The sequence below is a fragment of the Metopolophium dirhodum genome, chromosome 6 (assembly GCF_019925205.1).
Source record: "Metopolophium dirhodum isolate CAU chromosome 6, ASM1992520v1, whole genome shotgun sequence".
In the NCBI taxonomy this organism is placed as follows: domain Eukaryota; kingdom Metazoa; phylum Arthropoda; class Insecta; order Hemiptera; family Aphididae; genus Metopolophium; species Metopolophium dirhodum.
This window is the reverse complement of record NC_083565.1, coordinates 30819395-30836550: the sequence shown is the minus strand read 5'-3', so window position 1 is coordinate 30836550 and position 17156 is coordinate 30819395. Positions and strand designations below refer to the sequence as shown.

At 26.2% G+C, this 17156-nt stretch overlaps 1 protein-coding gene across 1 annotated transcript; it reads right to left on the bottom strand.

The window, feature by feature from the left end:
• Positions 1-5253: 5253 nt before the first annotated feature.
• Positions 5254-11954, bottom strand: LOC132947450 (putative uncharacterized protein DDB_G0282133). The gene is made up of 11 exons (XM_061017740.1): positions 11801-11954; positions 8005-8276; positions 7749-7937; positions 7458-7598; positions 7242-7388; positions 7023-7172; positions 6804-6953; positions 6597-6734; positions 5885-6171; positions 5645-5804; positions 5254-5590 (listed from the first exon to the last, which is right to left on the bottom strand). The coding sequence occupies exons 2-11, from the start codon at positions 8189-8191 to the stop codon at positions 5445-5447; spliced, it is 1695 nt and encodes a 564-aa protein (XP_060873723.1). The 5' UTR covers positions 8192-8276; positions 11801-11954; the 3' UTR covers positions 5254-5444.
• Positions 11955-17156: the final 5202 nt, after the last annotated feature.

The following is a 17156-nucleotide window of genomic DNA, read 5'->3' as shown; positions in this document are numbered from 1 at the left end:
CATTCTTAACATTTCTGTACTTTTTCACACAATAAGTCTATTACTTGTTCTGAGGTTTATATCAGCCACACTCATTCAATTCTGGCTTAATAAATATTAAACACAACGCCATAAACGCAAAATGTTGTGCATACGATCCAGCCGAGAAAGATCGCCTTATTATATTATTATGATCAATACTAAATAAATGGATAATAATATTATGCTAATAGTAATGATTTTTATTAAAACTATTATATATTAAACATAAACAAAATTCATAATAATATTATGTTACCTATGAACCACAACAATAGTAGTAGTTACGTAATAAGAATTATTGAAAAATTAAAAATAAATGTAGGTAGTAATACTTTTTCCACTCACATTTCATTGTTTCAATAGTATCTAGGTAAATTTTACATTGACTTTTCTGTGTACTAATTTCAAAGTCCTGTCTTAATATGATTATTATTTTATTATGTATATAATTATATAACACTAATTAGGTTCAACACATCAAATCTAAAACCACTTTAAAATTATAAACTATTTTCAATTTATTCAAATTATTACTTTAATAGTTTTTATTACCTACTTAAGACATTTATTATTCTAGAAATTAAGAAAAATCAGAAACTTACCTGTTTGGGCTGTATGGCAATCAGTACAAACTGTTAAAATTGTAGAAAATAACTAAGCCCGTCGACGAAATTCAAATTAATGAAATAAAATAATATGTATAATATAGGTACTAGGTTAATAATATTATCATTGATAATTAATAATCCATGTAATTTATAAATAACTTTATTATAAACAGAAACATTCGGAGCCTAATCTAAACTGTCCGTATACCCGCATACCGTTTTGTCTTGTCTAGTAATCATTAGAATTCTAAAATAAAATATTTGTTTTTCAACGAGTATACGTAATAGTATAATATGATCACACCAAAAGTTTCATTACCAGAAACTAAAACTAACCAACGACATTTGTTGTTTGTCGCTTATGTAATTTTCTCTTTTCAATTATTATTTAATTTTAAAACAATTATTTATTATTATCCCGGTATCCCGGTGGGCCTGCAGTACGCCCCTAGGTATACATTATACACATTAAAAGAAAAAATCTTAATTTCAATTATTTACATATTTATCTGTATAAATAATGGAACTAGAAAGGAACGAACAATTTTGTTATTTTTCCTTTAAAAAAAGAACTAGTTAATTTTCTCATTTTTTTTTTTATAAAAAGGAATTTGTTCCAGGAATCCGTTCCTTTTGGAACTCATTCCTTCCAAACACTGGTTTTAGATACTAGGTATAGTAACAACAGTCAATATGGCGGACAGTTTGTACTATTTGAGATGGATAAAAATATCCTAGAAATAAAGTGTTTTCAGATACGAAAATATAACTATTAAATAAATAAAACACACATACTTGTATTATCAATATTCAATACATATTCATTGCTCCACTCAGAATCTAAAATAATTACTTTAAAAAGCTGAAAAGGCTATTTTTACCTCCCTATATTATGCACCAACTAGATTCCCTTCACATCGAACAAGATACAGTCGAAGAATAGCGATGCAGTTGTACTGCCCAGACACAAAATAAATAAAAATAAACACACATCATTGTAAAGTCTATACCTACTTATACAAAACTCGTTTATCAGGAATTAAATAAAAAGGGAGGTCAATAAAAAAAAAAAATTGGAAGTGACTCTGCTGAACAGTAGGTTACAAGTGGGTGATTGTTATGGATAGTATTAAATTTGAATTCAATGATATAATATCATTGTACCTATACGAAAAACAATTTTAAGTGGAGACGATTTGTCAGCCTAGGATATACTTATACTAGGCTGACATACACTATACTTATATTGATATTATTAATACCGTAGCCGGTTAAGGTGAATTATTATTATTTTTTTATTATTATATACAAATATGATAATATATTTTAGACGTTTCAATTACCCACGAATAATATTTTTAAAATAGGTATATATATTACAAGTTACAACGAATTAAGAACGATATTGCAAAAATTAATTGCCGGAAATCATTAGTTTTTAACTGAAAACGACAGGGAAGTCTGAACTAGGCGGTCAGTCTTATTTTTACGTTATATGTATCATAGCCAATTGAAATTTTTGGTAATTTCATATGTACCCGGTGTACCACACTGCGCTTGCTCGAACAATTAAAATCAAAAACATCCCTCGACTTGTTATGTAAAACCACCATGGGTGGGTGTCAGAATTATTTTTGCATCATCAATTTTAAAATGTTGATTTACCTAGATTAAAAAAAAAATTAATTTGTAATACTTAAGCTCGGTAAACTTTAAGCGTTGTACGGGTGCGTAAAACACCGACAATCGTGAACTTTGTAAGGCTATACCATAAAAACCAATGATTTCCCGGTAGTCGTGTTTTGGACAAGTACCTACATAGGTAACTTATAATAATTCATATTGTAAATTAATTAGGTATCAAAAAAATATAACTTCACAAACACTGTGTCTATTGGCACTGGCGGGAGAATATTAGAATTTTGATTTCAGTGAACAAAAAAATATAAATATAAACGGACAGTTCGTTAAACCGTATATATTATAATGTAAGTTTTAACACAAACTCGCAAATTTCGTTATGATCAGGTTATTTTCATAAAATATTTCGATACTTTCAAGTTTCAGCTCATCGGAGTGAGATGATTAGATGAAGATGGATGAAGATAGCAGTTTCTTCGGCGATAGCGGCACTCTAGCTACGTTTCACCGGAAGAGTAAATGTTTACAAGTAAGTTTGTTTTCATATTATTACCTACTATTTTACATTTACTTTTTAGACTTAAATTAAATATTTATTGCCACGGACAATCTGTTAACTAGGTGACATAGCAGCGTTAGCATAGCGTTAGCGTTAGCGTAGCAAGTTTAATCCTAATAGCGCAATGTATAAAATACGCGAGACCGTCTTCGTTTCACCACGACAAGTTTAATACGCACCTTTTTGTATGTTATACTATACGCCGGGTATCACCTTAGGTTTGCGCGAAGTATTTAAAACAATATAATATTATTAATCTTTATATTTTATATTTTTACATACATAAATACATTATACACCTCATATATTTTATTAGCATACTTACACCTTTTTTAGTGTAGTTTATACCCTAGATGGCTATAGATATAGGTATTAAATGTCTTACAATTATATAGGTATTTTACTATAATTATTAATTTCATTATAATATAATATAACAATACACTTTAAATTAAATTAGTTGTTATCAAGACGGACAGTCTTAAAACAAACTCTTTACTGGACGTTTTCAAAACGTATTATGCTTAAAAAAAATTGCACAGTAATCGTAGCAGTCAGTTGCTAGATCAACCCGTGTGCCATCAAATAGGAATTATTCTTGTTTTTTTAAATAGTTTTTTTCGAAAAATATATGTAACATGTATAGCTCATTTAATTATGAATTTATAGTTAATGGAAATGCGGATGTTTATACTTCATAGATATTTTTTTAGTTAATAATCGTGTAAATAATTTGATTAAATAATCAGGTACCTACTCATCACTAGTATAAATTTTATTATATTACGTGTAAAATCACCGACACAAGGAGCAGACTGCATTAAAAAAATTAAAAACATAAAATAAAATATAAAATAATGTTGTAGTAGAAGCTAGAAACTGTTCTTATTTATAATCAAATTAATGTAACCGAGAATGTAACTATTAAATTCATCATTGAATGATTATTCTGAGATCACTTTGGGATAAATGTAAATTAAATTAAAAATAATTAAAAACATTTTGTGAAAGGAACAAGATTACTGCTAATATTTAAGTCTTAATTATTATTAACAAATAAATACAAATAATAGATATTTTAATAGCTTTTTACTATTAAAATTCAGTGTAAATATAGTTTCTGATCGACTTACCTATATGTAATAAAATAATTATTCATATCAAATAATCCTAACAATTTAATGCAAGGATTCTCATAAATTGATCTTACAGCAGCCTTAAAACACCAAAAATAAATTTGTACATCATTTACAAAATTTATGCTAAATACCTACAATTAAATTAAACTAAAAATAAACATATGATTACATACTGAGTGCCTATAATATAATATTATATATGAAAATTGAATCTTTATTACGAATACTTATAGTTTACACAGACCACAAGAAAAAATAATAAAAAATATTAAAAAAAAAAAAACACGCATCATTGTAAAAATATAGTTGGTATTATCCCACACAGCAATACAATATTGTCAACACGTTTCCATAATATGTTAGAGGAACATATTTTAATGTCTAAAATATTATAAAAAAATGTTTTTTAAGTTGTATATTCGTGATCTGAATATGTTTTGGCACAAATATCAATATGTTTACAATATGATTTACATATATTTTCATCACATTCGTTATCACAGATTTCCAATATATGATTTTATGATGTTTTTCAGTATATAAAATATTTGTAGTTAAATTTATTGTTGATACTAATAATGGTTTGAAATGTTATATAATATATACATATATTATATAATACTCGTATTTCTGAAAAACTAAATAAATTATGGATATTATTGTATAATATCAGTATAGTAGTATTGTATATAGAATCTAGATATAATAAGTATAGTAAATAATAATTCATGTTTTTGGATATTTAAAAAATGTATTTTTTATTTATTTATTATAATAATTATGATCTGGTATAATAATTAATAATAAGCTATGCCAGAATAATATATCACATTTAAATATATAGATAATGGTTATTGTTTATCAAAATTAATAATATATAATAAATTCAATATTATGTATACAACATCATATATGAATAAAAAAGCAATTAAAATTTAAAGAAAGGCCATTACATATTGAACATAGAACAAGCACATTATAATTAAGTGCGTTAATATAATTTATATAATATAATAAAAAAAAATTTTGAAATCAACTCGTAAAAAAATTTAAATACAATGTAATATTAGGTATTAAAAAATCATAAAATTTAAAACTACATTATAATATTTGTAGAAATATAATCAATTTAGCAAAAAAATTATAAAATAAGAAATAACTTTTGTATGTATAATAACATCATTAAATATTAAATACAATAAAAATTATAATACCTATATTAGTAAAGTGTATATAATAACCATATTATATAGTAAATATAGTTGAAACAAACAGATTATAAAATAAAAAACTTGATTGATCTTCAATTTATATATGATCAAAATACATCAACAAACAAAAAATATAAAAAGTAAAAAAATTGAATATATTTTTTTTTTTAGGGTAATATAATATTATATAATATAATAATTAAAAAATTATGAGTAACCTTTTGTATGAAAAATTTATAATAATAACAATAAAATAATTAGTTATTTATAAGTGATGTACTACATGAGTAGAATCATTTTTTGTTTTTGATTTTATTAAGCGGTTATTAGCTTGTGCTAACCAGGATTTTATTGGGGTGGAGATATCACAATCTGACACATTTTCAAATTTTTTCACTCTTCTTATAGAATCTAAAATATAAGAAGAATTAAAATGTTAAAAATTAAAAAAATTTTCATTTTTACCAAAAATTAAAGAACAACTGCGGAGTTTTGAAAAGTTTTTTTTCCCTTTGAAGCCGATGAAAGAAAAATTTGACAAAAAGTTGTCTGTAAACATTCGCTGCATCATAACTCTTATGGTTATAGGTATGTTCTTTGAAATTGCCCTAGATAATATAATTTCCTATAAAAAAATAAATAAATGTAATATGATGAAACAGTTTTTTTTCCATAATTGTATTTAACATATTAGGTATTACTCACACATTGCTTTTTCTTAGCTTTATCCAGTAATATATTTTCAAACTCAACTAAATCATCATCATTCTTAAGAGGCCATAAACAAATTAATGAATCAAACATAATATCATCATTATTACCATTTGTATCAATACTTCTATTATACGATTTAAAACTTTTGAGATTTTCTTCAATAAAATCAATTTTCTCTTTTAAGCAATCAATTTTATAAGTATGACTTTTTATTTCATACTTTATTTCTGCCAAACACAAAGAAATGTGTTTTTCAAAAGGCACAGACTGATTTTTTTCTATGAAAATAATAAATAATATATAGTTAATATAGCCTTATAAATACAAAAATCAAACATCATATTATACAGTGATTTAAAAAGCATGATCATTATTGGTCATCCCAATCTAAAATTAGTGAAAACTAATTATAATTTTGAAATAAAAATTAAATTTTATTATTTTATATTGTTTTAAATTCTACATAAAAAAATTAAATATATGCAGTTAATTTACTTAAAAATAGCCAAGTATGTGAAAAATTTGCAATTGAATCCATACAATTCAAAATACATCAATATTCTAGATCATTTCATTAAATCATGATCAGTGATTATTATAATTATATTAATTTATAATGCAGAAACACAACAAACACAATGATCACTATATAATATTATAATGTTTAGTATACCTAAATGTGTTAATTGTTTGATATGCCTACTTTTGAAAGATTTTTTCTCAGAAGAATACAATAATTTATCAGTGAAAAGACTTCTGTTTACATTTGAACCGCTTTTTGAATATGAACTTTTTTGTAAAACATGATTTGCAGATAGTTTTTTGTTCCTCGTCGGTGTGTCTAAAATATGCATATTTATTAAGTTGATTTATTTAAAAACAATACAAAGTGTATATCTATAATAGTTACCAAGATTATTTGAAGAATTTTTTTCAGAATTAATATTATTATCATCATCAGTGAAAAGACTTCTGTTTACATTTGAACCGCTTTTTGAATATGAACTTTTTTGTAAAACATGACTTGCAGATGGACTATTGTTACTCATCGGTGTTGTGTCTAAAATATGCATATTTATTAAGTTGATTTATTTAAAAACAATACAAAGTGTATATCTATAATAGTTACCAAGATTATTTGAAGAATTTTTTTCAAAATTAATATTATTATCATCATCAGTGAAAAGACTTCTGTTTACATTTGAACCGCTTTTTGAATATGAACTTTTTTGTAAAACATGACTTGCAGATGGACTATTGTTGCTCATCGGTGTTGTGTCTAAAATATGCATATTTATTAAGTTGATTTATTTAAAAACAATACAAAGGGTATATTCATAATAGTTACCAAGAATCTTTAAAGAATTTTTTTCAAAATTAATATTATTATCATCATCAGTGAAAAGACTTCTGTTATTTGAACTGCTCTTTGAATATGAACTTTTTTGTAAAACATGACTTGCAGATGGACTATTGTTGCTGGTCGGTGTTGTGTCTAAAATATGCATATTTATTAAGTTGATTTATTTAAAAACAATACAAAGGGTATATTCATAATAGTTACCAAGATTATTTGAAGATCTTTTCTCAAAATTATTAGTATTATAATCATCAGTGAAAAGACTTCTTTTTACATTTGAATAGGATTTTTTATCTTTTTTCTGTTGAACATTTAAATTGTTTGGAGTAAATTTTTCTTTATTAACTGAAAAAAAAATGTAATTATTATAACGCATTACATATTACATTTTTAAAATGTAATATAATATCAAATAAATATATAAATATTGTTATTATACATTGATTATAGCTTAAATCACACAAATACATAATTTAATATAATATAAAGTCATACAAAACACAGATGGTGGGCTCTTCATCCCTGTACTTCTCGAATTTTTTACGATTTCAGGCGAACTACTATTACGACTGACTCTTTTATTTGCTGCTCTAAATTGACGAGTGTAACGTTCATCTTCTGCAGTAGATAAATCAGATTTAAATTCAGCCGTAGATAATTTACTTTTTGCTTCTTCATATGAAGCTAAAATTTAAAAATAATTATTTATTTGAAATGTATTAAATGATGTACAATTATGAATTATTATTACCAAATTTACGACCAAGTTGTCGTGCAGGAAACCAATTAAAATCAAATTTATTGGGATAAGTTCTTCGAGTAACAAATTTTTTTACATTTGACAATTTATTAGGCCAGGCACTTTCATTGTTTTTATACCAGGTACTTGGTACTACTTCCACAGAATCTTCTTTATAGAAATGTGCGATTATATACATGATGATGATGACGATAATAATACCTTATTACAATATATGGTATTAATATTTGTAATTTGTATTATTACTAAAATTATATTATAATCTGCAAATAATTATTACAAAAAATTGAATAATTTGACAAATTTTGACCATATTATTAGGTATAAAAATTAAATCATAATACTAAATTACCTATTAACTATTTAACTAACTATATGTACATTTGTATTATAGGTATACATCATTGTATATATATAATAAATATATATATATATATGTATAATTATTTTTTATGTAGTTTTATTATTATTATATTATAATAAAGTTTTATGGATTTCAGAATGTAAGATAGGTAGTGCCACATATCTATCTTTAAAAGGCAGTACCATAATTTTTTTACTTATTTTATTAACATTCCATAGCTGAAAGTTAGTTGATATATTATCAACCAAATAAATATCTAAAATAGTTGAATCCATAGGTTTTATATATGCCGGTGACTTGTTAATGAAATGTTTTCCTAGTATAAATGTTCCTTTTTCGCCATTTACACATGTTTCCATAATATTAAAGCATTTCACAATATGTTTACAGTTTGTTAAAATAAATTGATCTCGTTTGCAATTAATATTAATTTTAAAATTATTAAAAATTAAACATGAATATTGATATCCAGTAATACTTGTAAAATTTGGCAGCGGACCATTTTTATGAATTTTTTTTAAAGAATAACTTTTACAAGTTTTTAGTACACTAGATGAGTGATGAATTTTGGTAAATTTTTGTTCGCTATAACGGTTAATTAACTGTTGCAACGGTTTTTCATGCTTCCTCAACATTGTCTTAATTTCTTTCATATAGTTCTCGAATGGGTAGCAGCTACATTTATCCAATGGTCCATAACGCTCATAATCAGATGTTATGTGCAATAAACTATGAACATTGTGTGATACATTGTGAGTTCCATAAATATTTTGAAATGTTTCCACAAAGTATTCCAAAAGTGTTTGCGCATAGGAGGATAAATTTTGATGATCCGGACTCAAAAGAATGACCATGGCGACATTTAAACACATAAAATTACTATAACAATCATCAGTTATAATATCTTTGAGTACAAATGGTCCAATATAAATTAGAAATAATCGAAATTCTGTAGATTTCCATCGAAGAATATCTTGAACTTCCCTAGGTTTTCTACAAAACTCTGAAGTAACAAATGGTCTCAATTTTAGTAATAATTCAGTTAACTCAGATATCTTTTTCCCAGAAAGTCTAACATTTGAAGGCCCTTTGAGAACCCAAAAAGACAATAGCTTACGCATTACTCCTAAATTTGTGAGGTGCATATAATCTAAAACAAAAGATTTTGTAATATCAAAATTAGGTAACTTGGTAATTATTGAAGGCATTGGTGAATTATGATATTCTTCATTTCTGCAATTTCGATAGTCATCATCAGTTCTTGGTGCAGAATATATATTTGAATATGGGAAACAAACACGATTATTTACATACTCTCCTTCAATAATGCATCGTGAACATGAATTAAAACCAGAGTGATATTTTGTCTTCAATACAAAACAGCGAGCAGGGACATCACAACAAATTACTTTAATAGAAACAAATACTTTTGAGTTGTTAATAATAATTCCATTATCAGATAATTCACGAGCTTCCACAACAAAATCATACATAAAATCATCACTGTCTTTAGGTTTTGAATTTCCATGATAAATACCTACAGGAAAAACTGTTTGTTTTAAGTTATCTGTGTTCATAATAAATGCCAAAATAGGCCATAGTTGGCTATTACTAGACTTAGATAATGGCAATCCATCGATGCCTATTGCAATTTGAATAACTGAATCATTTACTGAACTGTCTTGTAAACACTGAACTATACCGTTAGCCAAACCGAAGTGATGATATATTCCAGGGTCGACATTACGAATATATTTTAAATTTGATGCATGGGGTGTAGCTAATAAAGTTCGGCTGTCTTTAGGTAATTTAGAAAAACATTTATGTTTTTTTAAAATTGATAACAGTTGATTCATACTATTAAATGTTATTTTACAACTAACTGCCCAGTCTGCGAGCATTTCATTAATTTTAGGCTCGGTTTCTACAGAAATGAATTGATCATCTTCATCACTGCAGTCCACACCTTGAAATGTGTCATTTAATTCAGTGTTGTTAACAAAAGTAGGCGATTTAGCATCAAAAATAATATCAGTGGTGTCACAAGCAGCATTTATGGTATTAGCAGCAAGATCATCTTCACAATTCAATGAAATTGAATCATTTTGAATAATATAATTTATTTGTGATTCTTGTGGGTTATAATCAATGTTATCTAATTCAGCTTTAATTCTTCTTAATTTTGTTCTATTGCTTTTAATCATTTTAATATATTTTATTTTATGCTATAAAAATAATTATAAAATTATATAATACTTATACAGTTAGGTTTATATTTTGCAAGTATAATTTAAATTGGCTAATTTATTAATTAGTATAAATAATAATATTTAAGTTAAAGGTACTACAATATATAAAACTGATTTTATTGTAATGAAAAATGAAAAATACATATATATGCCTGTATATATTATTATAGATCATAAAAATAATTGTATAAGCTTGCACACACTATTTTTAAGTATAATTAAAAAATATCAGTTAATATCATTATATCTTTACTTATTATAATACCTTATTTGGCCAAAGACATATTTTAGATATCAAATTCTTTATAGTAAGATAATTACAATTTAAATTTTAAGCTACAGAAATGTAATATATAGCTAGGTTATTATAGTTAAACAGAATATATTCATGTATTTCAATAAAACATTTTTTTTAACTTGGCACAGGCCTATTTGAATTTTGAACAAATATTTTCTAATCAAAATTTATTAAAATGAGGCAAAACTAATATAGACAATTATTGAATAAATTAAACAAAGAGAAAAACATCAGTACCTAATAAAAAATATCAAAGACCACTTTCCAAAATAGTAGCAACAATAATTACAAAATAACTAGGTAGGTACCTATATATGTACCTACATATATGTTGCCTTAATCATATTATAAATTATATTGTATATATCATATTATAATTCTTTTTTAATAGGTAATATAATGTAATATATTATAATAAGATCTATATTAATTGTGTTTATTATTTACGGTTCATTGCATATTATTGAATTCTCTTTCAATATTTATTAAGTTGTATATGATATAATTGATTTGGCTTAAATTAATATTAAAAGCCCTTTTTATGAATAAGTCGTTAAAACATCGTACAAAATAATAATGTAATATAATTAGGTATCAAGATAGATGTACTACACCCAAATAATGTATACCTATTATACACGTGTACTGTATAGTAAGTATGTTATAATATAATATGTAAATATAAATACACTACGGTCCACGAGGGAAGGATCCGACAGGTTAGGTTAGGAGTGGAGTTGTTGGATCTTCACAACAATATGTGACATTCGATTTAATAGTCGGTTTTGTCTTCGTCCTTCCCACGTGACTCGTGAGCTTGTAAAGTATATAATAATATATATTGTATGCTTAAAACAAAAGTAGGTATATACTTACGATTTTACTCGTCCAACAACCAGGCCAGTACTCCGCTGCAATCAATCACTCATGAGTCACAAAGCTCAATTATTTATAGACAAAGAAAATTAGCGCGAACACGAACGAGTCATGAAAAAAGTAAAAACACATGAGTTTTTGTTCATTTACGACATTTACGTCTATATTCAACATTTCAACAGTCAGAAAGAGAAAACAGTGATGAAAATATCAGTGTGACCAACACAAGATTTAACACACTTTTAAAATATGACGGCCTGTTAATTGCAGCGTTGGGGAAAAGAGAAAGACGGTCTCTCACTCCCGCAAGTGGACATTTGTTGTATTATGTTAATATGTATAATAGGTATGTACCTATTATGTTATTTGGGTATTTAAAAATAATTTTCCAATTCATTCCCGTGTGATAAGGTTGCATGGCTTATCCCTCGGTCTTAGATTATCTTATCCATTATTCTATTATCTATGCCCATTACAGACGTCCCCTCCACAGTGGCCTCAAAATTGATAACTATAAGCTTTCAATCTGCAATTATTATAATATAGAGGCGCGAGCTGTTTTCAAATTTTCAATGTTTCGAAAACCAACACGGCAGATGCCTATCTATTAGTATACTTGTCTATAGGCGCGAGCGCCACGCTTGATACGTTCAATGCTCCAATATCGTTTTTATAATAACGAACAAAAGCTAGTGGACAATAGAATAATAATAACTTAATATTTTAATCACTCTATATTATATATAATACAATATATTAATAGGTATGCAATATAATAACCACTTTACTGTCTTTACTGCGATATATTATGGATAATATTATATAAGCGTGAACGCGCGGTGGTATATAATACGTCTGCAAGTGTCCTAGTCGTACAAAATAGGCGTATACCTCCGACACCCGTGGGCCGAGCGTATATATTATATATTATATATAATGCGGTCAATAATATAATTTATATATATATTAATATATTATAACATGTTTTCAAATTTTTTATAAATAGTAATGTTAAAAATATATTTTATCAACTGAAGGGTGACAATCCCAAACGTTCTATTTCCATTTTACACTATTTTGAGAAATCACGATTTTCTATTGTTAATTACCAGTGGCCAGTGGAAATAATAGTATATATTATATGTATTTAATTCAATATTAAATTCCATATCTTCGTAGTATGGAAAATAGTACAATATTGTATACGATCTACTTTGGATAAATAATATACGTTTTGACGTTTTGTAATATTTGAGGAATTAGTACGTTTTACGTCAATTTGTCAAATGAGCAAACTATTTGACATCATGGAAAATACTACGTTTTGTCATAATTTGAAAATAGTCACTTTTGCAGTTTTGACTTTGAAAATAGTGCGTTTGGCGTCATTCGTGAGTTTCACATTGATTTCAACAAAGGAATATAAATAGTACGTATTTTGTCAACATTTGATGACACCGGCCATTCCATATATATTCCCCGCCTTATTTCTATAAGAATCGATTTATTACTCAATTTTAAAAAATATAGTACGTTATAAAAGTACGTATTAAAAATATAGTACGTTTTGGATATTGTCGCGCGCGCCTATATCAATTATATTGCAGGCGGCGTGCTTTCATAATGTTTGAACTAATATAAAATTCATACGTATTGGAAATATGATGTCTATAATATTTAAAAGAACATTAAAATTAGACGTGTTTAAAAAATTATACCTATAATATTTAAAAGAACATTAAAATTAGACGTGTTTAAAATATGATATCTATAATATTTAAAAGAACATTAAAATTAAACGTGTTTAAAATATGATACATATTATATTTAAAAGAACACTAAAACTAAAGGTGTTTAAAATATTAATATATTCCATTTGCTGTGTGGGATAGTATTTGATGAATTTACTGTATACGTTTATGGCTTTATGTTAACTCTAAAATCCAGTAATCACATTTTTATTTAATAATTCATAAAATACAATACGCTCTTATAAAAATATTCTTGTGCTTCTGATATCTATTCGCCACCTTAATCAATAATTCAATTGATAAACGAAAATAATAATTTAAATAATACCTATATCATATTATTACAATTCAAATTCAAAATTATAAACTATTTTGGTTTATTGTCATATCAAGTTTCAATGAACAAATTGTTCCTTAACACAGAACTCTTTATATATAAAAAGTTGCATTATATTATATCCGTGGATTCATCATATTGACGTACCTAGTATAATATCTATCATTTATTTATTTACTCTATGGCAAATCTCAAAGTCGTTGCAGAAGACACAGTCGATTAAAAATTCTAAAATTTCAATAAGCAAAGAAGATATGAGCAAAAAACTTACTGCGTTTCGTATAATTTTATTTTTCATAAATCACAATATTCTAAGTTCTGGCTGTATTCTGGAGCGTTTCCTCATGGGCGTCGCCGTTCACACACGTCACGGATTCCGCCGAAGGAGTCGATAATTAAAGTAAATTTGTTTTTATATTCTTTTGGGGCTTAAATTTACTTTTAAGACTTAAAACAAATATTTAATGTCACGAAAAATGTGCTATCAAAGTGTTGTAGGCGCATATTTTAGTTCCGAACTAGAAATGTATAAAATACGCGAGATATAAACGTCGTCGTCGTTTTTCCAGTCACTGTTAGTAGAATAATTATAAGTAATAGGTGCATACCTATACAGGGTAATTAATATAAATATATAAATATTTTGGTTTAATTTATAGAAATATATGTTATGACTTATAACTGATAATACTCATAAGATACAATTTTAATTAATAACTGGTAATTTTTTTTCCAAATACAACGTTATAAGTTTATAGGTAACTATTAATTTAGTGTCACATACTTAACTTCTATTGTTCACCTAATATCTATATTCTATATCATAGGGATTAGGGATGTATAACCATGTACACATAAACTAATATTCACGGAATGGTCAACTGCCTATCCTGAGTGCGCACTTATGAATAATATACCTACTCATATAATCGTATAGGTATATAAATATACCTATATAAATAGTGTAATTCTACATACACGAATGTGTTACCTATTAGGTACCTAAAAGTTCAACAGTTATTATTATATTTATTTATTTTTTAAATAAAGGTAGGTACATTACAAGACTCTAATTAAAATCACATTTATTTTTTTATTTTTTTGAACACAATGTTTTAAAAATTATTAATTAATATATAATTTATTGGTATAGTACTAAAAAATTAATGAAATAAAACAAACACAATTACTATAATTATTCGTAATAATAATATATCCACGTATAAATTATTAAAATACAAAACGAACAAACGAAAAACGATTCTGAGTAAAGATATCGTTAACTAATAAATAATATTGAGATCAAAGTAATTTATTTTTTCGGTAGAAAATCGGTATAAATATGAATTATAAATATTTTTTTATTTTCATACCATGACGCGTGTGTGAAAAATTGTTTATTGTTAATTGTTTATTGTCCACCCCCTCACTCTTCAGCATCAATGCATCAGAAATTATTATTTATAATATTTAAATATATATTATAAGCATGGAGACCTAATGCATGCATATAATAGAGAAGAGTGGAAGAATTTGATATTGGCAGCAACTGTGGCAGTCTTTGCAGTTACATAAAACGATAAAACAAATAAAAAACATCCTTCTAAGTAGTAATAACATTAGGTAAATAAATATAAAATAAAAGATCATCTGTTACATTGTTAATAATTATATATATAAACTTAGGTACATAATTATAATAAGATTTAAATATTTAGTTATGATAATCAAAAAAACAATTCCTTGTCTTAGTCATACATAAATGGACATTGCATTTTTTGCATGCCATATGGGTTCTTTTTTTACACCCCTCTAATTTACAGAATGTGGCATCTCTCAAGTTATCTATGTATACATAATAGCCAATGTTATCTTTTCTTATCACATCAGTAGGGTATCTATCAATTAAATGATTTTTTGTGCGAGGTTTAGGTTGAACTATAATTTTGTTAGATGACGACGGGCGCCCTCGTTTTCTGGAAGGTGTTACTACAGAACTCCCTATAGAAATTAATGTTGAAGCTAAATTTTGCTTAAAGCCTAATAAGTCCATTACTTTTTTGTTTTGGTAAATTTATTGCTTCAGCATCATTTCTATATTCTAACCATGAATTACAAGTGGCCATATCAAAGGAATGAAAGAGCATACGCAAAGTACATTTATATGAAGACGCGCGCTGCATTTTGCTTGGCGGAGATGCACAGCTCTGACACTAGACAATATTATACACTCAAAGGGAACGCGTTTCGCCGGAAGAATAAATAATTACGTAAGTTTTGTCCTTCTACTTCGTTGACGCGGTAGACCTAATGTAAATATTTATTGTCAGACAAACTTATATACCCGCTAGACGTAGAGTAGTTTTTAAAATCCAGTTGTTATAGGTGTACAAAAATTAAGATATTATGAAAAATACCTTTAATTATATTACTTTGCCTACAACTGTTAATTTATTGTTATAGTAGAATAATTTTTAAAATTTGAAATCAATGATTAGGCAATGCTTTTATAAGTAGGAAGGTAGGTTTTTATACCTACCTAATAAAATAAGAAAATACATAATGATTAATGTTATTTAATATGATTTGTAAGTACATAGCAGATTATACCTTCCACTTGGTGGCGATTATTTTTGTCTTATACGTTCTTCGTAATTCCGTTCCGTCACGATAGTTTTAGTTTTCGTTAAATGTGAAACATACATTTTCTATGCATACGGGATACGGGCATTAAACATTTGGGTTTTAAGAGAACACCTCAACTGTACGTTTTATTTTGGGGGTTTTACGGGATATACCTATAGGAAATTTTCTTCAAATTTTCACATTTCACTATTTGATATTGTGATATTATTTATACCTAGGTTAAGTTGCTGTTTTAGAATCGATCGAGAGGTTACCTAGGTATATCACAATCTTTAATTTAAATTCTGGTAGTCGAGTATTGGACAAGTACCTACGTAACTTATAATTCATATCGTAGTTTAATTACTAAAGAAATATAATTTCCCTAACAGTGTCTAGGGCCACCGGCAGGAGAATGCATTATAGAACGTCTATAAACTTGTGGTCTAGTATATGGTTAAAATTGGTATGCGACCAACAACTGGGGGCTTGTTCTGGAAAATTTAAATGATTTAATAAGGTTCATCTCATTATTTGAAATAAATTAATTTTTAAGCGATTGTTGTGTTAATCAATTTTTTTAATTTATTTCATTCAACACACTCGTCTCCGTTTTCTAGAACCTCTAGATTTCTCACAAAAT

What these genes read in the sequence shown, in the direction of transcription:
- LOC132947450 (XM_061017740.1), bottom strand. Translation starts at nt 8,191, where the DNA reads ATGTATATAATCGCACATTTCTATAAAGAAGATTCTGTGGAAGTAGTA. An exon ending in AAATTCTTCAAATAATCTTG is followed by an intron (nt 6,954 to 7,022) that starts GTAACTATTATA and finishes TGCATATTTTAG; the next exon opens with ACACAACACCGATGAGTAAC. An exon ending in AAATTCTTCAAATAATCTTG is followed by an intron (nt 6,735 to 6,803) that starts GTAACTATTATA and finishes TGCATATTTTAG; the next exon opens with ACACACCGACGAGGAACAAA.